Source organism: Prenolepis imparis, unplaced genomic scaffold, assembly GCF_030444845.1.
Source record: "Prenolepis imparis isolate NDT839.2.m4 unplaced genomic scaffold, iyPreImpa1.0 SCAF_3, whole genome shotgun sequence".
In the NCBI taxonomy this organism is placed as follows: domain Eukaryota; kingdom Metazoa; phylum Arthropoda; class Insecta; order Hymenoptera; family Formicidae; genus Prenolepis; species Prenolepis imparis.
Genome location: NW_028141161.1, coordinates 17,066,361 through 17,092,861, shown reverse-complemented (window position 1 = coordinate 17,092,861; position 26,501 = coordinate 17,066,361). Strand labels below are relative to the sequence as shown.

Here is a 26,501-nt window from a genome sequence, read left to right as displayed (position 1 = left end):
TTTGAAGTATAATGAAGAAAAAACATATCTGGTGATGATCATATTGCGTTTGTTAAACATTTATCTATTTTTAGAGTGAACTTAACAAATGAATCGCCGGCGATTCATAGATAGACTATTCTGAATCAATGTGCAAATGTGGGGAAATGTATAACTAAAATGTAAACGGAAGCTCTGCGGTAAACCGAGAGATCAATGCTACTTACGTTATTGATTAATTGATACTATCACGAAACCGCCGAATGACTCATAGTGTTTAAAAATTTTATTAAGCTTATAATCATCACTAATCGTCTCCAACGTAGAGTACAGTAATTATACTTTAACGAAAGACCTTTTACGTAATATTTTATTACTTTCTTTTTAAAGTTTGATTACTAACAAATTACAATATTAAATACATTTCTTGAAAATAGCGATTAATGTATAATTTATTTCGAAACAGTATACTAATTATATTGAAACAATAAGATCATATAATTTTACACAGAAGTTGCCGATAAAATTTCAAGATGAGGAATTATATTTTTGACAACATTAATCCTAAATTTTATCTTCCCTTTAAATTATCGGTTGACTGCTTCATGTAATCTCAAGAGTTATCCAATTTTTCAAAGTATTATGTTTGATTCGATGTTACTGAGATTTACGTAAATCTCATTTATTACATTAGACTTGAATTCAATCAGTTTAATATTAAAATAAAATTTTATCAAATATACACTTTCACACGTTGTGCTGTTAATCTTTCGTCAATCGACTGCAAATTTATTTTTAGTCATATTAATCTCGAACTTTTCTTTAATTAATTCATGCTTTTAAGATACAAGAAATTGCTTTCTGTATTTATAAAGCTTATTCAATTTAGCTGTTACAGAAATAACTATAATATAGCTATAGAAATATTTGTATCAGATTTATATAAGTCTTGTCTAATTGTCGTATTATATTCATCTCATCATTAATTCTACTGCAAAATGAATATCAAATGCATTTTAATTTATTCTTTTATAAATCTCTACTATAAAACGAATAAAAAATTGATATACTGTATGAAATTGGCTTTTATTAGCCGTTTTCTATTTTATCGTTTTAAAAAAATAACTGTTGCATTTTCTTGTTAAAATTTTTGAGCATGTTTATATTATAAGTAACAATGTAATATTTGAATACCTGTTATTCATCCAGTAATATATGATCGGATTAACCATAGAGTTGGCCATAGCAAGCCAATAGAAGCTTAAATATACGTGTTGTACATAACTGCTTTCTGCGAATTGACGATAATGATACACAAAAATGAAGAATCCCTGATATGGCAGCCAGCACACTGCAAATATTCCTACTACAATGATAAACATTTTTACAACCTGTAACATATAAAAAAATATTAAGAAAATCTTTTAATATATTTTGTCTCAAATTATTATATTTTTTTCAATTGGACATTTTGATGAATTTAAGATCGGTTATAAATATGCACTTTGTTACATTTTACTTTTTATAAGAGACAACATAAAATTGATTCATTAGGCAATTCCTTTTTTATGTATTCCGGGCATATTATTACTAAGCTTTTAATAAAGTTTGGCAAATAATTTTGCTGCTGCATTTTGCAGTTATATTGTTGCGACTGCATAAAGACAATGTTTGCAACAGTCACTTGTAGTCACTTATAGTTGCATCTAATTCGGAAACTTATGTCCGTTGTATGTAACATGCACCGTTGAGCAATGGTATTAAGAAGAGCTTAATAGAAACCTATTGTCCTCAAGTTTGACTTCAACATTTGTCTTACGTTTGCAAGTTATTAATTTGATACCATCAAAGGCAATTTAAAGTTTAATATAAAACATAGAAGTAAATAATATAATTGATTTATGTCAAAAAATATGTATTTTTTGATATTTAATCAGATAATAACTTTTGTAAATTTTCCTAAATAAACTTACAAACCGTCTCATAGTAATAATGCGATGGTGACCTAGTTTATAAAAGTACATTTTAAAATTCTCGGCTATTTTTGAAGATTTTCCTTATTTCTATATTTGTGATTATTTTTCAAATTTTTTGATCTTCGTCCTTTTAAAAAGTTTAAGAAACTATCATAATGCAATGTGCAATAAGAAAATATTTATTTTTAAATTTCATATGATAGTCGACACATCAGCACATTTTGTACATTACTTATGCGAAATGTTACTTAAATGGTAATATAAATAGAATCGATAACATACCTTACGTTTAGATCTCATCGATTCTCTTTGATAATGTGTAAGTTCGCCGATAGATTTTGAACCCCATAATTTTCGTCCCATGCACGTATAACAGATACCCATCACTGTCATAGGAACCAGATACGTTACAGTGAGGAATAGGAGATTGTAGCTGTAGAATAAATATTTTATGTATAGGTAATCATAAAGAATGCATACTGCTATTATATCAAGTTTTATTAAAACCATAATTCGTTTCATAAAATATATAGTAGTTAGCAACGCAAATTACTTAGGAAGAAATATAGGAAATCTGTTTTTATTAATTGAAAGAGATATGCTTAAGTTTATAAAGTGCAACGTAGCAGTAATATAGATAAATATAATAATAAGATAAATTCAATCTTTAATTCTGGATTAATATTATATATTTAAGAATATATTTTTAAAAATTTAGATAGAAAATTCAAGTCATGTAATTAATCATGTTATGTCGTGATAATTCTTGAATTTGTGCACAAAAATAAAAACCGGTTTAATTATATTCAACTTTAATAATTAAATAAATTATTAGAGAGAGAGAGAGATAGAGAGAGAGAGAGAGAGAGAACGAGTTAGGACTTAATATCAAGTTATTATTAATTAAACTTAATTAAAAAGAAAAAACTAGATACTTAATTAAAAAGAAAAAACTAGATACACATAAAAACTAGATACACATAAAAACTAGAAACTTAATTAAAAAGAAAAAACTAGATACACATAAAATAGGAGATAATAATATAAAGAAAATAATTTATTTTACAACTTTTTGATTTAAATTTATTAAATCACGTGAATCACAAAATTTATTATACTAGAACAACCCAAGCGTCATTCTTCGGCTTTGTATTAAAAAATGATATTAAAAAAAAATAATAAAGTTTATTTAATATAAATCGGTAATAGATAGGCTATTCGAGCCGTATGCGGATGTCTTTATTTAAATAATAAAATTTAAATAATAAAATTTAAATAATAAAATTTAAATAATAAAAAATAAGTTTATTTAAATTCGATTAATATTTTTTTACAGAAATTAGTTGATTAAAGCGTTAATTCACTAATTAAATTTTAAAATAAAAATATGTTATAAAAATGTGTTATAAAAATTAAAATAGTAAAATATGTTGTATAACTGATTTCTGTCAAAAATTATTAATAAAGTGAAAATTTGCTAATTAAATATTCTAGCTTACATATTTATATTTATATTGTATATGTTATAATGCAAAATAATAAGATTATTCTAATATATGTATGTATTTTATTTGTTACAGGTAGCATTGCGATACACAGTGCGATTCACGCGTCGTGTCGGGAGTGCCGTGTAAAGTATCGCGCGTCGGGAGTGCTATGTGAAAGTTTCGCGTGTCGGGAATGCCGTGTAAAGTGTCGAACAATCGTAATTATTCGTGTTTTCGCGAGTGTCGTGAGTGCTACCATGGACTAAGAGAGGAGGAGGAGGCCCAGGGAGGCATCGGGCGACAGTGGGGCAACTGTGAGGTATGCAATATGAAAAGATTTTTTCTAAACTACATTGTTTATGAGATATTCGACACACACATATGCATATACATAATTTGAATATTTTGTTTTCAGATCAATGTGTGCTGTGTACTACAATTCCGCTATTCTACGTATCGGTGAGTGAGAAATTGTTTATTTTATAACATTTCTATAGCGGTAATATGGAGGTGTATATAATATGTTGAAAATATTGAAATAGTAAAATTTTAAATAATATGTTATGTAATGTCTTATTCGCGATTAATATTTTTTAACAAAAATCAGCTGGTAATTATCCAAAATATTAATTGAATTAAAAATATTATAACATTTCTTTTTAAAAAAGGCATGTTAATGTAAGTCGATTCTCGCAAATATTGTTATATTTTTTCCGCGATGCTGATTGACTGTTTCGATTTGCATTGTGCATTATATTCATAGCATCGAGAGGCTGTCATCGCGAGGATTAGTAGTTTAACAGTTTGTTCAAAATAAAATTAAATAAAATAATGATATATTAGTTTTAAATAAAATATTATAATACTTTAAACTTGATTAATATTTTTGACAGTTATCAGCTGATTTCTGTCAGAAAATATTAATCGCGGATAAAGTATTATAACATATTATTTAAAACTAATATTATTACTTTATTTAATTTTATTTTGAACAAATTGTCAAACTGCTAACCCTCGCGATGACAGCCTCTCGATGCTATGAATATAATGCACAATGCAAATCGAAACAGTCAATCAGCATCGCGGAAAAAATATAACAATATTTGCGAGAATCGACTTACATTAACATGCCTTTTTTAAAAAGAAATGTTATAATATTTTTAATTCAATTAATATTTTGGATAATTACCAGCTGATTTTGTTAAAAAATATTAATCGCGAATAAGACATTACATAACATATTAACATATTAAAGCAAATCTTGACAGCCAATGAGCATCACAGAAAAGCGGCAACAATAAACTTCAATATATGCGACTATCGACTTTACATATCTTTTTTAGAAAAGGATTTTTTTTAGAAAAAAGGATAAAATATTCTGTGATTCACAGATAAACAAAATAATTTAAAAAAAACATAATTATACATAATTATACAAAAAAATTAAATTTTTGATTCAGTTAAATGCGTTATAGATATAACCACAAGAATGTTCTTTATTTGTTTCAATATATCATTTTAATAATAATTTTTGTCATTGGCTCGAAATATTTTGACAATTGTACTTTGGCACAACAATATAATTTTGATCTTGTTCTTGTAAATATTTTTGATTAGAATTTTAATCTCAAGAGAGTATACGCAAAAATCATGATCGCTTAATAACTCAAATTGCACATAAGAGAAACACATTCTGTAAGATTACTTGGGACTTGATATAGATAGAAACTGCAGAAACTTGTATGTGTGTGTGTGTCTCTCTCTCTCTCTCTCTCTCTCTGTGTGTATGTGTAGATACTATTTTGACATATATAGAACTCTATCACTTCCTGCTAAACTGTTTTAAATTATCCTATTATATGTTATATCCAACAGAATTGTTGTTGAATAAACCTAACTTGGAACTTGGAATTTCGTATTAGATATGTAAGAACAGAGATATTCTCTACGTAAACTTTAGCGATGTTCTTCGTAGAGAAGAGTGTATTGCACTAACAGCTTTAAGTTTGCAAACTATCCAATAAATTAAAACTTCGCAGAATACATATATCTAAAGTTTTACTTAGATGATGTATGTGAAATATTTTTCTGAATAAAGTACAATCAAAATTTACAAGAATAATTAATTAGAAATTAACATTTTTTTCTCAAAATTTTGAATATAAATATTGCTTATTGTAACTGTTTAATTTATAAAATTTGAAAACTTGATAATTGAATTGTTTAGTTCAAAATTTTGTAAACTTATTGAGAGAAAAAAGAATATGCTATAGTAAATATAATACAAATAATAAAAAATAAACTTGTATTCATATTTGGCTCTCAGATTATAGATTATACAGTTATACATTTTTTTCTCTAAGTTCAGTATTTTTATTCTTTTATACAATATTTCTTATGATATTTTCCTTCGTAAAAAATATCAAGAATTTTTGTTCTATTTTATAAGTTGATCTTAATTTACTATTTACGCAGAAAAAGAAAGCCAAAACATTATATTCAATATTGATTTTTTATGCTCTATATCAGTTTATTCTTTTCAAGTTTTCTTTTTTTGCTAGACAATATAACGCAGACTTTAAATCGATTTTATTTTTCGTTCACAAACAAAGCAAAGCTATCAGTGATTTTAAAAGTTTACCTCTTTTAGACTTCAATTCTTTCAGTCTAAATTCACATTCGGAAAAAGGATCTTTTATATTATTATATACTGCAGAAATTTTTATATTATTATATACTGCATGGACAGAATTTGTGTCTACTCTTTCGAACTTCATACTTCAAAGTGGATTTTATTCTAGGAAACGTTTAATTGGATTTTCTCTTCTGTAGCGCAACTGTTTTAAATTATCATTAGATATTTATTAAATTATGAAGTGTAATTTTATTAAAATAAAAATAGAGAGAAACTAATTATATAAAATAATGTTAAACTTTTTCATTTATATGCTTATTTAATTAACAATGCTTTATAATTGTAATATACATATATATATATATATATATATATATATCTTTTTCCGAGTAAAAATAAATTCTAGTAAGTAGCGAAGTTCTCGAATTATTAATAATCCCCATTGCAATTGGCACAAAGAATGGATCAAATGCAAGGGCTCGAATTAGGTCGAACTAGTTTTATCATTCCCCAGTGATATGTTGATAGCAGACGTACACTAATCTCCCATCTACCTTCTCAAGGTAATCATTAATTCAATCTCTTTTGCATTTGTAATGGATCGTTGCTGCGGACACAGTTTACAGGAATTTCTTTCTGCACGCGATTTTACGTGCGCGCCTTTTCTATCAAAGAACTAATAGTCTCAATTACTCTCACATACACACAGACATACATATGTCTAAAGTTCATTACACTGACAATGAGATCTGTAGGTTTGGCATAAAAAAATCAATAGAATGGAACTTACTACTTACCAATATTCTGTCTTACTATGTAAATAACCTCCGTCAGGCCATAAAAGATAACATGAAATCCTGGTTGTTCCATGGGAATATCTGCAATGATTGACTATACATTAGTCTCTTTAAGCAAATTGAAATAAATAGCGGTTAACGTAATAAGTATTATCCGGAGAGATAGAGAAAACTCGTTAGAGAAAACGTTAAACTATTCTAATTCATTATTAAAATGCATATTCTTTTTACATTTTCAAATATTACTCAATAAAAGTTGAACGTTTTTTATGTCTCTTTATAGTATAGTGATATCAAAATTGAAAAACAGAAAAATTTAGCGAAATAGGTATAAGAAAAGACATAGTGCGAATATGAAAGCTATTCGAATGGAACATTAAATGCGGCTATATAAAGTAGATTTTGAAATTGCTAAGGAACATTCGCGAATAGAAATTTTATTTGCTACAAAAGGTTCAATGAAATTTAATAATAATAAAGATATCAAGTTTGCTTGCGTGCACATATTATTTAATTTCCATGAAACACGATTTTAAAATATCGCTGTTTTTATGCTAAATACATACGATAATTCAGATATCTTAATTGATATTTAGCGTAGTTTGCAGTATAATGTGCATGCATAATTTATTTTCTATTATAAAAAACTGTTATTAACTCTTTAAAATTCATGAAAAAAACTATTGACTATAGAAGAAAAATATAGCCAACGCTAAAAGAGTGCGAACGGTGCTTTAAAAAATTGTGCTTTAAAAGCATGCGGTCAGCTTTAAAGGATAGGATCAGCTTTAGAATTTACAATAAAAAAAATATAATATACTTAGGATAAGAAGATTCTTAGAATCAGTTTATTTTGGTTACACATTTTTTCTATTTAAAAATTATATTCTTATGAAGAAATAGAATTTTGGATAACTTTTTCTGAAATTTCTTATACTTTAGAAACTCTACACACACAACCTTTTTTGTTTTTCTATTATAAATAATGCGTTGTGTCTAAAGTAATTTGTATAAATTACAAATATAGAAAAAAATCATAAGCAAGGAGAAAAATTCAAAGAAAGAAATAATTAGCTTTTTTATTTACTTAGAATGAGATTCAATGTATTGCCTTGGTTATACATTGAACCAATACATAGTCTGGGAATTATTTTGCAGTATTTAACATTAAAATAAAAAAATATTAAAATATTTAATAATTTTATATTATTGTTAAAAACTTTAATTTTTTAATTTTAAATTTGTATACTTTTAATGTTATCTTTATTTGTAAAACCTGATTTATTAACTTATTTTGTCCAATTATTTATATAAAATATAAAACATGCTTTTATTTTTCTATTTTATTATATCTTTATATACTTAATAGCTTACTGATAATAATCTATCTTAAATACCTGGTAATACAAATATACAAAATAATGCACAATACATAAAGTTAAATGACTTGTAAATAAATAAAATGAATATATATATAATAAAATGAAATAATAAAATGAAATGACTTGTAAAGATCCAACTTTTGCAAGCCTAAAAATATTTATAAATATCGATGCAGATAACATTATACGGCAAAATACGTACAAGTCACGAACTAAGGCACTATAATTGAGTTGCAAAATGAAGAAAGGGACTGTATAAAATCAAAACCGTTTGTATAATACATATTTAAGAGTCTTGTTTTTATGTGATATAAAGCAAAAGATATTTTTAATGAAGCACATTCTCTTTCGAATATTTCTTTATCAAATATAACTTTGAAATTGTATATAATTAAATCACAAGTAATATCTAAAGTCAGATTATAAGTTCTTTTTCTACAGAACATATTTATTTTTATTTATATTTATATTTATTTTTAAAGAATGTATATTACGGAAATAAAATAAGAAGTTTTATATGTGACGTGCTTTTATGCAGAGTAAGATTATAGAGATAAAAGAAACAACGTAATAAAATAATTTTATAGTTATTTATTACTTTCTTATAGTGTTCTAGAAAGCTTGTATTTTTTGCTTATAACAAATTTATGAATCAAAATTTAATATCGAAAAAATTATTTAACTATATATAATTTTAGATATATATATTTATAAATATATTTACTTGAATTAACAAAATAAAAAATAAGAAATAAAAAAGGTGTACAATATATATATACATATATATAAAATAACAGTATCATATCAATAGAATAGATTCCTTGAAGAACGCATTTCCGTTTCAAGCACGTTCAGATAGTGAATGTATCACGTTGCAAATGTGAAATTCCAGTCACGTCTACAAGAATACATTGCATGCCATAGAGTATGCCAAATCACTTACACAGGGCAATTTAAAAAAAAAAAGATAGAGAAGGTATGTAAAGTAACATTTTACTTTTAACTTCTTGATGTGTGTGTGGGGGTGTGTGTGTGTGTGTGTGTGTGTGTGTGTGTGTGTGTGTGTGTGTGTATACGTACTTCAAGAAATATATTCTATTGATCTGTTATACTATAAGAGAAATAACATGTAAAGTGCAAAACACTCAATAACAGAATTCGATACCATTATTCAAATACGTCAGTTACCATTGAAATATGATACTTCTTATATTCTATGGCACTTTTATCACATTTACATTCTCAATTCTTTGGAAAAATAAAAATTTATATTATTATAAAAAAGAGAGATAATAAAAAATATATTACAACTGGATACTGATGTTATTCTGATTATAAATATAAAAGTTTGCATATAATTATACTTACCTGCGCGATGATGTTGTGGAATATAAAAGGCACGGGATCGCTAGTGCAGATGAAATGCTCCAGATTAAAATTAAAGTAATCACTGTTCTCTTGCGAGACATATGATGTTTAAGAGGATGCATAATGGCCATGTATCTGCAACAAACGGTATGACATCGCTACTTAATATTCTCCTCCAGATTTCAGCGAATTACTCAGATTTATGGCGATTAATTCATTGTCATCACCTCTCGCTTCACAAGACTTTTTTATTTTAGAGTTTTGTTGCATAAGTACTTATACATATATATAGACATTGCTGTTTATTACAGTCAAATATTATGAAAGAAAAAATTTAGATTATATTATTTTTTTAAAAGACCTTATAATTATAGAAAAGGTATTTTTAAATACTAATTATATAACTTTCTTTGCTATTTTACAAGTACAATTTTACATCTTTTTGTCATTGTTTTAATATTGTTTCTTTTAATGGCTATTCACAAACTATAAAAAATTTTGTTATAGATTTTGCATATATATATTTTTTCAAGTTTCTTATGCATACAATTTATATGTATATATGTAATAGCTTTATACATATATATTTTGCATAACAGCTGTTTCACATGAAATCCAATTCGATACGAAAAGCAATTGTGCGAATTGACGCGATTTTATACTAAAATTGCATGCAGTAAAGGTGTAAATTGTTGTGTAAATTGCTGCAAATGATAATAGTAATTTAGATTGAAAATATTCCTCGCATATTAAACATAACATTGTGTGTGCAGCATAAAGAGTAACTCTATTCGAACTTATTGCTGTATATTATCATGTATGTACATAGGACTGTAATAATAGATTGCATAATAAGCCAATATGTATTTTATAATCAATACTGGGCAATTTGTAGCTCCTAACTGTAATAGCTTATAAATGTAATAAACCAACAAATATTCTATTATAATGCATATAATAAATAATTCTTAATAAATTTTATATATATATATATATGCATAATATTTAATTATAAAATTTACATTTTATAAACATATTTATATAGCAAATTAAAATACATTATTTATAATTGTTTAGTATCTAACATAAAAGATTAAATTGTTACAATCAAAGGTACGAACAAAATAATACAATATTAAAGCTAATTGGAGCTGTCATCGCAAATTAACGCAATACATAGCCTAAAGTGCCTAAAGATATAAATTATCGTGTATGTTTTCCGCAAATATTTATTAGATTACAAGCAAGTCCCTTGCGTCGACATTAGCTCTTACAATTCGCCCTGTATTACAGGTTAATCAATCACTATATCTTATTTAATTAAACTTAGTAAATTATTCTTATTGCGTGCAACAACTGTTGTTATTACAAATTAAGTAAACAACAGTTTATCAAGTTTAATCAAACAGGATGTAGTGGTTAATTAACTTTTAAAACATACTTATAGATAAAGTCATCATCTCATATATTAATTAGATTTTAATCAAAATTTTGACTTTTCTTTTAAGTATAAAAGAAATTATTTCTTTATTTAACATCTGACAAAAAAATAAACAACAGCAAATTGAATTGAAAAAATTTACTTTATATGTTTTTTTAATTAAATTTTGTTGCTATTCGAGAGTCATGTTGATAATGTTATTGGATACGGATTTATCTAATCTATTGTAATTATAATGTTTCATTGATTAATTAAATACTAAAATGAGAAAAAAACAGAAGAAAATATCTCGATGAATCATTCGTGACAGAAATTCGTGTATTTAATTACATGTTTCATGGTAGTTTCATTCAGTTTTTGTGTCGATTTAGTTTCAGCGGGACAATAAACATTTTACGTTTGAAATACGAATTCTGTTCATTCGCCATGCAATAAAGCATACAGCGAGTTTCTAGAGAGAAACTAAATTTCACAATTACTTTTGCGCTTTACGTTCTTCTCTTCGAGATCGAAAAAAGTAGAATTTACGAATCTACAATAGAATTCCTCGCATAAATATGATCTAGACAATATTGATGATGTATGTTTTTATATCAATAAAAACACAAAAAAATAAGTTTATAAAGATTTTACAAAAATTTATAGTAAGTAAAGAATATTATCAAATGTGTGCATTTTCAAAAACAGAATTTCTCATGCCCATTATTACATGTGCGTGTCGAATAGCTTACACATTTCGCCTATCAATCATTTTATATACGTGTGCAAATAATTAGAACTTCTCATCTTTTGAAATGTGTCAACAGTTTGCATACCATTCGATAAGATCTCACATTTCACGCTATATAACATTTTATTATTATTAGTCTGTGACAAGTATTAATATTGTGTATAGTTGACAATAAAATAAATATAGTAGATATAAAGCCAAACCAATTTTTTTGTTAATTAGTATAAATAATATCCTAAGATTTATTATATGTAATAAATAAAATTATATATGTATACTGCAATTTATAAATAATATTATTATTAAAATATAATTAAAATATAAATAATATTATTAAAACTGCTTTTCAACAAAATTTTGGTTTAGTTTAATTTATAAGACAATAACATAAATAAAAAAATCTTATATATTAATTAATTTAATACAGAGTTTAATATAAATTTAATAAAAATTTAATTAAAAATTTAATATATATAATATATATAATATATTATATAATATATATAATATTATAAATTAATACTGCGATAATTAATATAGTCTGATTAAATAACATTTTAATTAAGAGAAAATAAATACAGTTTTATATAAAGACAAGAAGAAAACTGGCTAATAAGAGCCAAGTGTAGAAAATAGGGCGCGAATAAATTATCTTCAAAAAATTTCTTTAATTATACAGATAAACGGTTCATGATTGAACAATTATTCAACGATCATTAAGATATTTTTGACGATTGTACTTTTTATTTCTTTACGTCCCCTTATCTCTTTTTACTTTTTTGCATTATATGCATGATGGCATTTTTACAATGTCATCTAAATACTATGAAATTTTGTTCTTATAGTGGCTGTGAAATTGATAGGGGACTTATAATGCTTACTTTCTGTCGGAGTCGTTGAGATTGCTTGGAGGTCGAAGCATAATTTTTAATCTATTACTCAGTGAAGATGGTCCAAAAAGGGAACGAAACGTTTCTGGATAATTGAAGGAATTTTTTAAAACTAATTTATTCGCATTCTGTTTTCTGCGCTTGGCTCTTATTAGCAAATTTCCTTTTTGCATTCATATTATTAATTAGAGTCTCTCATTTTATTTTTATATATATTCATATTATTTAAAAATGCATTTCCACTTTTATCTTTTAATCGCATAGAAATGCAGCCGTTACTCCGTCATTGCTGAAACAATAAGCAACGTAGACAAAATGGCTGCATTGTTTTCCGCGCGAATTTTTCAGATATATATATGCATAGAGAACTACAATCGCGAGTTATTTCAGAAGCGTCGTCGAAACTATAGCGATATTTCGTGTCGCGAAAAGCTAGCATTCTACGCGCGGTAAGAATTATCATTTTGAAACAAGTTTTGCAAATAACTACACCGACGTATTGTCTATGAGAACGTATTAAGTTATTTATCGCGATAGGTCAAAATATTAATATACGTGAGCACGTGCAATCTGAACTGATGTGAAATCTAAATATAAATGCAAAAACAAGTCAGTTTTTTTTTAAACTGTTATGCTATCTAATCAATATTGAAAACTTTTACTTTACAAACGCTCAGCCAGTTAATTATTAATGTAATTATTTGTTATTTAATTTGTATATGCTTAATATCAATTAAACTTTATTTATTTAAAGAATAAGTCGACAGATTATACATACAGTATATGTCTGCTATTTACAAGTTCTTACTTATACATATACATATACATATTATATATATAAGCTTTAACACAATAATATTAGCGTAACAGTATATCAGATTTTATAGAATTTTTTAAGAATATTCAATTATAACATATATTATTCTTTTATACTTTATATAGTAATATTACAGTATTACGATTTGCATTTTGTTTAAAATAATAATTTTTTTTATCAAATGTACTATATTTATATTTATTAACAGTACAAATTAGTTTGGCTGAACTATCCTAATATTTTAAATTAATATTATTTTATAATAAAACATTTGAAAAGGTTAACTTCTATAATTTTTATTTTAAATTATATAATTGAGTTATATTATAATAGTATTATTTTCGAGTCACACACACACACACACACACACACACACACACACACATCGCGAAAAGAAATGTTGCTACGTCTGCCACAAGAAAATAGAGAATAAAATGTCAAATATTGTGAATTAAGAAAAATTTCTAATTAAAGGAACAATATAGATAAATTTTCTACTGTTTGTCATCTTATGTGTCTCACGGTAATTAAATTTAATGTAATTTTTCTTACATTAAAAGCCATAGTTATAACTTTGTCATATTTCATATTTAATTATTTATAAGTTAATTAAATATAACGATAGATCTGCAAAAATAACACATTACAAAGTTATAAAAGTTACCAAATGATACTTTATAAATGTTTAAATGGATATTCAATCTAATTTCCGGTAACATCGATGACCCGACACACACAAACCACGTGAGAAGCATAGCTATGCAAACCCTTTCGAACTTCGATTTCCCTTTAGAATACGCGAAAGGCATAGTAACACGGAAATTGATTGGAACGTGTTTAATGTTTTAAGATATTCAAAATAATTTAGTTTTATCTAATTACGTTTCCTAATTATATCGTAGAACATTTTGAAAATGATAAATCCTCTAATATTCAATGTGTATTGTGGACAAAAGTATAATATTTTGTGTATCACAAGGTAAATTTTATTATGATATAATTTTGCATAATATATTACAAAAATTAGCTACATATATATTCTTATCTCAAAAATATTTTTTGCGGACAAAACATAACTTAAAATACAGTAAAACGTGATATATTATAACGTTTGGATATCTCACGGTTCTACCGGGGAAACGGATTTATTAACTGTTGGCATTGATTTATCATTAAATCACTTCAATTTTTAATAAACTGTTATTAATTGATTGATCGTTGATTGATCATTAAATCACTTCAATTTTTAATAAACTGTTATTAATTGATTGATCGTTGATTGGAAATTTGTTAACAAACATTTCTGAAATACGATAACAAGATAAACTTGGTTATTATAATGATGGATTTGAACTTATTCGCTTTTACGTCATTCTGATGTACATAATACTATATATAGATCTGCACAAGGTTCACAATTTTCTTACTTCCTCAAACAGTTATTTTAATTTCATCTGTTTACTAAGAAACTATGCAAGGAAAATATTTCCAAACTCATCTGGCTTTAGTTGGATAATTAACATTAGGTTCACTTTACTAAAGTTCATTATGTTCCAAATGTAAGCACTTTAAAGCTAATAAAACAAACTCGTTCTATTAATTAGCCTGCATACCAAAAGAAGATAATTTAACCCATCATCCTATTTTTCTAAGTATCGGCTGTAAATGTACCGTACTTTAAGTGATATTTTTTAATGTTAAAATTTATCTATATGATACATTTATATATATAAGATATATATATTTATATATATTATATAAGAATTAATTTACGCTCAAGTTAAAGTCACAATAATTTCTTATTTAAGTTAATTCAAATGTAGTTTGGGCATTTCCTAATACTCTCATTTTTATTATGACCTTAGCTACTGTTCAGCCTAATAACAATTATCTTACGCCAATCTTGATCCTCTTACATCAATTAACGTTCATTATACCCATTCTCTTGCCCGTTTCTATTCCTGAAGTTCTGTGCAACTTCTGTTTCAAATTCCACTGCGTGCAATTTATCATTAAATAATTTAACTGTGGAACTTTAAAATTCTTTTCGCGTCGTATTACGCCTTACTATTATCTAATTAATTAAACAACTACAGATACCATTGAAATTCAATATATATGCAATCATTTTCTGTTGAATAACAAAAGTTTTATTACAATTTATAATAATTTTCTGTTTAAATTGAAACTAAATACATTTATATTATAAGTTCAAATTTCAATTAATTATAAAAGATTAATTGAATAATATATAACTATATAAAGCTTCTCAAAAAATAAACAAATATATTTCATATAAATTATACATATGTATATAAAATTCAAGATAATAATGATACAGAATTCAAGATAATAATACAAAATGCGAATTTTTTAATGAATGTTCTTTCTTAATTTATTATAAATACTTTTTATATATATATATATTTTCAATTTTTTAAATATATAATATGTGATGTATGTACGTGTATATGTATATAAATGCATATATAAATGCATATATTTTTATATAATATTAAGTAGTATATTCTGTAAGAAAATTGTCGCTTTATAAGCTCTGTAGCTCTGTAGCTCTTTAGCTCTTTCTTTTTTTCATTCTTTGCTCTCTCTTTTTTGCTTTACAGTGCTACATAGTTTACAGAGATACAGCGTTATAGAGCATTTTTACAGAATAGACTCATAAATAAAATATTTATGGAAAATGCTTTCTTAATTTACAAATACTAATATTAAAATTTACTATAATCTTATTCATATACATATATATATATATATATATATATATATATATATATCATATATTGCCACAACATAAAATATATATAATGCATTTTATATATATATATATACACACTGGCGGGGGGGGGGGGGGGTTAAACCCCCCCCCCTTGCAAATTAAAAGAAACAGTTTTGCTGAATTTGTTTAAAAAAAATAAACAAAAGAAAAACAAACATTAAAGAGCTATCGACGTCAGGATCCGCTAGTGTATATATATAAGTATAAGATACACTGTAAATTATACTCATTACGCATTCAAGGAGTTAAGTATAGATTAAGTCAGACATAGGACGAAATGATGAGATAATTTCGTTGCATGAAAATAATTAGGTGAAATTCTTTATATCTATATAATATATATATATATATATACACTGGCGGATCCTGGGGGGGGGGGGGGGGTTAAACCTCCTCCCCTTGCAAATTAAAAGAAACAGTTTTGCTGAATTTGTTTAAAAAAAATAAACAAAAGAAAAACAAACATTAAAGAGCTATCGACGTCGTTGATCCTGAAATAAAAGCTAATCATGAAACCAAAAATATTAAATAAAATAATTTTGCAAACCTCCCCCCCCCCCATTATCGACATCAGGATCCGCTAGTGTGTGTATATATATATATATATATATATATATATATATATATATATAAATTTAACAGATTAGTAAGAGTAAGATGCGAATAATAGTGTGTCAAGGAAAATTAATTTTTCTAAAAATACTTAACTTTAGCAACTTTGCCCCGATATTTTTCTCGCCTACGCTTCTTTAAGGGAATCAAAGAGGAGTTTATTAAAATTATTTTTCTTTGAAACTGACATACTATCATCCGCGCATCTAATTTTAGAAATTTGCCTATTAAAATTTAAATTTGTATTTCACATTGAGAGCTTTATTAATTTCTCAGTTCATACCAGAAAGATGACGTTATTACTCTATATATTTGTAGGCAAAATATGAGAAGTGTCGGGGTGTGTGTAGACTCTGAAAAGCTCATTGTCAATGATAAGAAGTCGCCCGGCAAACGAAAGAATCGAGTTTGATTCCCAGTTCACAATAACTTCGCCCCGATATTTTTCTCGCCTACGCCTCTCTAGATGAATCAGGGAAGGTTATAAAAAATAAAAAATCTCGAATTGAGATTTATTCAATTACTTGATATCGCACCAAAAAAAATTATGCTCTGATGTGAACACAATTATAATTAGTTTCAATGAAAAATTAATTTTTCGTAAAACTGATACACTACCATCCGCATTTGATTCTTATTATATAGTCCGTTAAAACTAAAATTTGTATTTCACATTGAAAATCTTATCAATTTCTTAGTTATATATAAAATTATAACTTATTATATATACTAAAAAAAGTATTATTATTTAATTTTATATTTTACGCTAATTAAAAATCACTGCAGCATGTTTTTCAATAGTAGAGATAAAAAGAAAAATATAAAGAGAAATTATCTTCCATATTTGTAAGTTTTCTCATATTTTTACGACAAGGGGATTTATTATTATTGCACCAAGATATAGATATTTAGTAGAGCATTTTTATTAATGAGAATTTTATTGAGATGTTAATTAATTCAACTGGGAGTAAACGCTATCCATTGCATAAAGTATACCACATACATTGATTAATAATGCTAGCAGTACTGTTATCTAGACACACATCGTGTACTCAATGTACATTTGTAGCTTAACTAAATACAAGACATGAGCAATATTCAAAAGTTTCGTAATTGAGAATGTTCTGCACATATGTGCATTTGTAATTATACTAATTGGATAAAGCTTTTTTAATTAGTGATCTGTATGTATAAGATATATTCAATTTGATTTTATTGTATAATTGGAATGCATAATATTTGTCTCAAAATGAACATAAATTGTTTAGGAAAAATTCAATTTATACATATGTTTTATAATAGTTTTTAAATTTAATATGGATAATTCTCTCGATTTTTAAATATTTGTCTCAATATTGAAATAGATTAATACTGTAATATATAAAAAATAAAATATTGTATTATAAAGAATATTATTATATTATAAAGTACATTATTATATCATATTATAAAAAATATTATTATATTATTATAAATAATTATTTATTAAATATTTACTATATTTAATTAAATTAATGGATTATGTAATGAAGAAGAGACGTGAAAAACAAATCAGATATCAATATTATTGTAACTAGATCGAATATCAATGTTATTGTTCTACTAAGGTTTTTTAAAAATAAATTGATAAATTGGGTTAACAACTTTGCAACTTTAGAAAATTTATAACTTTGCGCGCAAACGCGTTCTGAAAGATCTTAAGATTTACTCTTCTTATGATATGCGAAAACAATATCATAAAAAGTGAAATATAGAGAAACCAGTGTGGTATGTTAATCGAAACGATAAGAATATTGATGAAACTCTGGCTAAAGATTATTGATATATAAAGAACATAAAATATTTTTGCTATGCGATCGCTATAACAAAAAGTAAAGAAAAAAATATAATATATTGTAAAATATAACTATATGAGAAATAATTTAGATATTGAAGAAATAGAATATAAGCGATGTAAAATACGTATAAAATATTTTTGTGTTATTGAATTTCTCACGTTCGACAAATAACATATTTGTGCACTTTATTTATATCTAGAATTAAAAAAAAAGTTTAAAATAAAAAGTTATTTTTGAAATAACTACATATATATAATATTTTTATTTTATTATTATTTTATATTTTATATAACTTTACTACTTGCAATACACAAAAATATATTGTAACAAATATCATAAATTTAAGAAAATATTTTTGTTATATTATACCGTTTTATTTACGTCATATAAGATTAAGCATATATGTGTGACGATGTATTTAAGATATATCTATAAAATAAATCGCGTGTTATACATTTGGAAAAAAATGCATACAATGGAAACTAATAAAAGTAGAACGATATAAGAAAGAAGATCGATTTATTGGAAACATACTATCGCACATTTATAGAACACCTTATTCACTTCCCGAACAAATATGTGAAATGGTGCGCTCCGGTACATCTGACTATCTCTGCTAGAGACTGCATTGGATATCGATTGAATACGAATGATACCAAAATCAAATCGTGATATCCCGATTTGAGTATTTCCTCATGGCTAACAGCGATTTCGACGCAATAGTAGCTTTTCTACCGCATGCCACCATTAAAAACAATCTATGGAAGCAAGTGTTCGATATGTCTCCATTTTGTCGACGTATTTCAGGATTAAGTTTAAAGCCGTGTTGACGGAAAAACGATTGTTTTATCTCAACATAAAAAAAACTCGATAAAGGAAAGAAAAATTAAGTCACACCGGTGTAACATGTGATAAAATAAGTTTTCAATAAATTTTATAAAAATCAGGAAAATAATTTAATTAAAATAAATATATTAGTACACACATATGTGTGTGCACATATTTTTTTTATATATAAACCATTAATTGCGTACCGTAGATTGGAGAATCGTAACAATATCATTATCCGAGAGAAAAGATATAACATAATTGTATAAAATTTTCAATCTTTATTACTAATATATAATTAAATCTTATTTTTTTATGACTTATTATTATTAATTGATAATAATTAATCTTTTACGATTATTTTTAAAATAACTATTTTTTCAATACAAGGATGACTTCAAACAAAATCTCACAATTAAATAAAGTAAATAAAATTTATCCTTGAAAATAAAGGAGTTATACGAATAGTTTCTGCAAATTAGAGTCTCCTATATTAAATTGTATCAATATTCTCATAGATGACATGTATGATATGTATGAAAATGTTTCTGATAAACACTTACCTGTCAAATGAAATTACGACGAGAGTAAACACACTGGAAGCAACAGTCACGTGTGCTACGAAGTTATTAATAGTGCAATATACTACTCCGAAGGGCCAATTAGAGTTGAGAAGAAAGATAAAGTTGAAGGCGCAGTTGAGCAATGACATCATCAGATCCGCCACGGAGAGATTCACCAAAAAGTAATTAGTAACAGTACGCATTCGTCGATGAGCTGCAAGAAAAAGTAAAAAGAGGATAAATCTAAGATATAGAGAAAATTTTTATCGTAATATATTCGAATGTGAGAAAACGCTTTAATACTTATTTATCTCTAACTTTTTGATTTTTATTTTATAAATTACAAATATTCCACAGAAGAGACTTTTGCATGGCTGCATATACATTTCCGTGCACGTTTTACATTTTAAAGTGCTTCAGTTGACATTAAAATTCTGAATACCTGTTGGCGCAAGAAAATTATTCGCTTGGATATCTTTAAAAATAATATCTGTACTTGATATCTTCATTATTTTGCTCGCAGAACTTAGAATGCCACGATGACAATTTAACAAAAAAAATTTTTTCTTGTTTAATTTAATGATTTTAGTATTCTGAATAGTTCTTTTTAATTAATATAATTCTATTTCTAAATATAATTTATTTCATAGAAAGATATTCTGCTTACACCATTCCAATCTTAATTTTACAATAAGCGGATGTTAATAATATTTCCTTTAAATTAAAATGTAGAGAGAGTGCAAAATATCGTTGTCATAATATTTACATAAAATATGATGTGCTTATGTTATTATATGCATGACAATGTATTATGTGCTAAATTTGTAATATTACGTTACATGATTCGCTTAGAATATGAGTATATATATTTATATAAAACTTTTTATAAAAAATATTATTTATTAAAAAAAGATAAATTGGAGTTAATTATATAGAGAAATGTTTTTAGTCAAAATTGCATAAGATAAATTATTCTTTACATTGCTTCAATTTATTCTTGTCTGTATATGTGTATAATATATTATACATTCTTAATATATTTCTGAATACATATTTAAAATATATAAGAACATTTTCTTGTCGGACTACAATCTTGTAATGTGTTTCTGTATGTTTAATACATTAGGTTTTTCAAATAAGAAATGGATTCCTGCAAAAAATAATCTTCTAATTATATTCTAAATTATTTTATAAAAATATGATTTTATTTTTCATTTAGAAAGAAGAATTATTTATTGTATCTAAAGATTGAACTTAATTTAAATTATATTTGGAAAACAAGGTTTAAAATACTAGTTTAACTGCTTCTGTCTGATTAAAACATAAATACAATAAACTATTTTTTATTAATAAAATCTGACACTTAAAATATAGACATATAAACATATAAAATATAGACATAAAAAACAATCAAAACAACAAATATTTATATTTTAAATAATAAACTTGCAAATGTTTGTATTATTTCTAATTATAGCTATAATTTAAAATAAAAAGTACAATTAAAAAGAAAGAGTAGTTTGCGTAATAAAAAAACATATAATAATATTACAATTTGTCTCCGTCATAATAATTGTTTTTTATTAATAATTCAATTTTTCTCTGTATAAAGTATTTTGCTACCTTTACGTTATAAAAACTGTAGATCTCTCCGATAAATAGTAAACAGACATTTATTATGTTAGAAAGAAGTCTTCTCATCACATCTACACATCAAGTTATAGATTCAAAATACAATTTATCTCTGTCATATATAAACTTGATTTACGGTGTTTGCTGATTTGTGATATGGATAACAGCGAGCATAAACTAACTGACATGTCATACGTATAATAACTTCTATATCATTTATCACACTTGAATAATCTTTCATCGCGCAATCTTTCTTTCTATTATACGTTAATAAAATTTATTTGTCGCGTTTATTTAATAATTATTAATTATTGTAATAAATAAAATTTAATTTAGATATTTTTATCCTATACAATAATCTTTGAGAATGTAAATATGATGTACATAATATAATATTAATCTGATGTAATATAAATATAATGTAATAAATATAAAGTAATATAGTAATATCCGCATACATTAAGAAAAAAAACATTTTATTTATGACATTTATGGATATGTACGATTTAACATCTTTTTTATTAAAAAGCATATAAATAGAATTCCAGGTATATAAATTCGACAGTGATACTTGAGAATATATCTATCGCATGTAACAAGCGCATATGTATATACCTCTCGTTGAAAGTTTTTTACGCTGCACTAGAGAAATTTCGTTTTTCGAAACAGATATTTAGAAATTGTCAAATATTAAATTTACGCTAAAATATATAATATGAGATTATTATTAATAATTACACGTGCGGTAAATTATTCAGGATTCTTGCAGTATATTGGTAAATTTATTATAAATAAATGTAAAATTCAAGTATTGAAAGGGGCTAATAAGAACCAGGCAAAATATTAAGTGCTTTTCAATTTATTATTTTATTATAATATTTAATTTTTATTTATAAATATATAATAAGAATAAAAATAGAGAGAGAGAGAGAGAGAGAGAGAGAGAGAGAGAGAGAGAGAGAGAGAGAGAGAGAGAGAGAGAGAGAGAGAAGTGTACATTTAACAAATGTATAATAACTAATGTATAAATATTTTGCTATACAATTATCGATATAAAGAAGAATACGATATAAGATAGAATTGTCTATTAGTTTTGCAACAATTACATATTCAACTTTTATATATAAGCGCATAAAAATAATAACAAAATGACAATTCGTGGAAGATCAAGTATTTTCCTGTTTGCGAAATGTATATAAGATTTATAGATCATTAGAATCTTGCAAAAGCCATAAAGCTTGTGATATGCATCTTTCATAAACGTAAATTATATCACTGGTTTCAATGCAATATGCTCCGCACAATCACAAATAAGAACAGAAACTTAAGATTAATGCGCAATATATTTCAATGTGCAAGTAATTGCATTGTTTGCAATTGATGTGAAGGTTATACACTTGTAAATTCAATTACGTTTACACAAATGTAGTAAAGTTTTCTTTTATTTTTAAGCAGTTATTTTCAATTATAAAGTCAATCTTGTACAATATTTTAAAAACAAAACGAGCTGCAAGAATGTAGAATTTGTTTTTACACAATTTATAAAAAGTGAATTTTGCTTTAATATAAAACATTTTGTGTGTTCAAATAAATATACATTGTCGATGTCAACTTATTTTACATTATAATGTAGTCAGATTGTGAAATATTCTTCAGATATTTATTGTATAAAATATTTTAATGAGAAAAAAATATTAATTACACATACAAATTGCAGTCTTATTCAATGTGTTTTTAAAAATCTTCCTCCATATATAAGCTTTTTATAAACCTCATTAAATTAAATTATTCGTGCTAAAAATGTGCATAACGAATGAAAAATATAAAAAAAACATTAAATTTTTATCAATTATCTTAAATATATTTTTTATTTTACATATTAACATATTAAAAAATAATATTATTAATTTAAAGATAAAAAATATTAAATATAATATACATATATAAACTTTTGCACAAAAAATATCTAATTATCTAATTTAAATATTTAATTTATTGATTAATTCTCTGTAAATAAAAACGTAAGAAAATACTAAAAGTAAAGATATATTATTATTAATTTTTATTTTCATAGTATTTATTAATATAAATTTTAAATTATGCGTGTCTCTTTATTGTAAATATATGTGTGGATGTATGTATACGTATATAAAATAAATTTAACGTGAAATGATATATTTTATAGAAATCTCAATCACTGATACAGCATTTAATAAAGTCGCAGTTATGTATAATATCCGCCAACTTGTTAGAAACTTTAGGATCTTCACCACTAAAAGACCACGTTCATTCATTTCACGATAACTTTGCATGACACACATCCTGATTATCCTGTTCACAAATGATGAAAATTGATCGCTTGCAACGTAATAGATTGAAAATTATCCATGCAGAAACCTCGACTGTGGAACTTGCAATAATATGGATATAACGATAATTGCATTAATAGATTGGTCAAGAGACCATACTTTTTAAGAATTAATAAAAATTATTTTTTATTTTTATTTTTATAAAAAATTTAATCTGAAATGTGATAAACTACTTTTTGTAAATTATATTCTCTTTTTATTATTTTATATTCTTTAATTTAACAATTTGACATGAAAATCAGTTCATGTCTTTTCGAAATTACTGATTCAAAATTGATGCGTATAAGCACTCAGGAAAAAAGATATATAATCAAATATAAACATATATATATATATATATATATATATATATATATAATTATATGTACTGTATGTATTCATCTATATTTTTTCTTTTTCTTGTATAATCTTTGTTTGTATGTACAGGAAAAATAATTAAAAGAATAATTTTTGCATTGTTTTTTAGAAAAAGTAAAATTTGAAAAAATGAGAAAAAATTGCATATATAGGAGAGACCGGGGCGAAATCGTTCTTTTGATGTACAAATAAATGCATAACGTTAACAAACAATAGAACAAATGCATAAATTACAATTTTTGTAGTAATAAATATCGCAATGTTGTTATATGTATTTATAGTTTTATAACTATTGTAAAATGGAATACATTTTTCAAGTAATTTGAACTGTAAAATTTTCTCTGGGTACTTTTGCCATTTCGCACCACTTTAAAAGCATAATAATAGATAGTACAGTTCAAAGCACTCAATCATTTAATTTTTTTATATTCTAAGTGCATAGTTATGCGATAAGTAGCATAATTAAGCATCTTATCCGCTTTGAACGTAGGTATATATAAAAACGTCAGTTAAGCATTTCCATATAATTCACGAATTTTACTACGAAATATTAAGCATTCGATGTATATAATGTAGTTTTAGAAGTATTTCAATTTAATCGAAATAATAATGTAGTTATAACAAAATCAAGTTCTTACCTAAATATGTTTTGATGCAAAATATAAAAAATATCAAATAAAACAATATTTAATATATTAATTTTGTGATTAATCTTCACAATGTGATAACTGTTGCAATTTCTGCACAAAATACCGTTTCATATGCCGTTGCATATTTCGAGATATTAACAGAGTTTTTTCTATTTAATTATATTATATTATATTAGTTATAAATATTTTTGTAATTTTGTATAGAAAATTATTGATTTATAATTTTAATAGATTAATTTGATGTATTTTTTTTTATTTCATTCTTTTTTATTTCATTTTCGACATTATGGTAATTCGATTCAACCATACCTGTATATAGATATACAGCAGTCTGTAAGCTATTACGTATGTATAACTATAACTAACTAACTTGAATATGCTATTCATCATAGATATCTCTAATGTCACTCACTAAACATATCTTGTCAAGATAGAAATCTACTGCAATCAGCTCATTATATTCTCTTTGAGAACAGAGTACATAATGATTATAACATGATTACACGTTATCAGAAATTAAAAAAAAATCTTTTAATTTCTCTCTATGCGTCGATTTATTTTGATCTATGTTATAACTTCAATGCGCAAACAAATTATTACCCTTATATTTTCCGTTATAATAATAGTATCTTTATCATTTTTTCATGCCCGAAAAAAGTGCAAGTTTTATAATTTTATTTTATCAGTATTTTATTAATATATATTCTATTAAAATTTATAAAACAAATAAAATATTGTTACTTAAAATTATATTACAATAAATGTGTTTTCGTTCGAGACAAAATACATACAGCTATATATTTATATTCGAAATGAGATTAACTTTTTCTGAATAGCTATTTCTTGCAAACGTTTTAATTTGATTAAACTTTGTATACATTTATTAATTGAACCAACAAACTGAGCAGAACAAATTTTAAAATAATATGAAAACAACTGATTATATCAATACATACGCATCTATAAACAAACATATATTTGTTTCATTTATTTTCTATCTTTCTCGCAGTTTTTATCAAACTTTTTTATCTTATTCTAGATATATACCTGTATTCAAGTGCTAAGGTAGCACTTAAAAAAAATTTTTAAAGCACATATAAAAAATGTCACTATCCGTCGAAACTTTTGGAGTACATTTCTCTGGTTTCAAAAAAGGTGAAAAAAATAACATAAACATTTCAAAACCCACACATACCCTTTCCGAGTTATTTCAGAATGTTTCTGAAACTGGTCATGATTTTCTCGCAGTATCACGTTTTGGCAAACACCGCTTTATTTATTTTCTCAAAATTTTTATTTTGCATTTTTGAATAAATAAATAAAAATAAATAAATAAAATATCCTTTACAAAAA

The 26,501-nt window shown here is 24.9% G+C and overlaps 1 protein-coding gene and 1 long non-coding RNA gene across 2 annotated transcripts in view; one reads left to right on the top strand and one right to left on the bottom strand.

Moving 5' to 3' along the window:
- The window catches only part of LOC145933870 (tachykinin-like peptides receptor 86C), a 46,452-nt gene that overhangs the window by 4,469 nt on the left and 15,482 nt on the right, over positions 1-26,501 (bottom strand). The window contains exons 2-6 of the mRNA XM_083033882.1: positions 20,141-20,354; positions 9,625-9,759; positions 6,875-6,955; positions 2,238-2,388; positions 1,174-1,370 (exon numbers count right to left, since the gene is read on the bottom strand). Of these exons, the coding sequence (XP_082890008.1) occupies positions 1,174-1,370; positions 2,238-2,388; positions 6,875-6,955; positions 9,625-9,759; positions 20,141-20,354 (778 nt within the window). The remainder of the gene's footprint in view (positions 1-1,173; positions 1,371-2,237; positions 2,389-6,874; positions 6,956-9,624; positions 9,760-20,140; positions 20,355-26,501) is intronic.
- The window catches only part of LOC145933871 (uncharacterized), a 46,176-nt gene that overhangs the window by 17,176 nt on the left and 2,499 nt on the right, over positions 1-26,501 (top strand). The window contains exons 3-4 of the long non-coding RNA XR_014424936.1: positions 3,536-3,761; positions 3,858-3,901. This is a non-coding gene — a long non-coding RNA (uncharacterized LOC145933871). The remainder of the gene's footprint in view (positions 1-3,535; positions 3,762-3,857; positions 3,902-26,501) is intronic.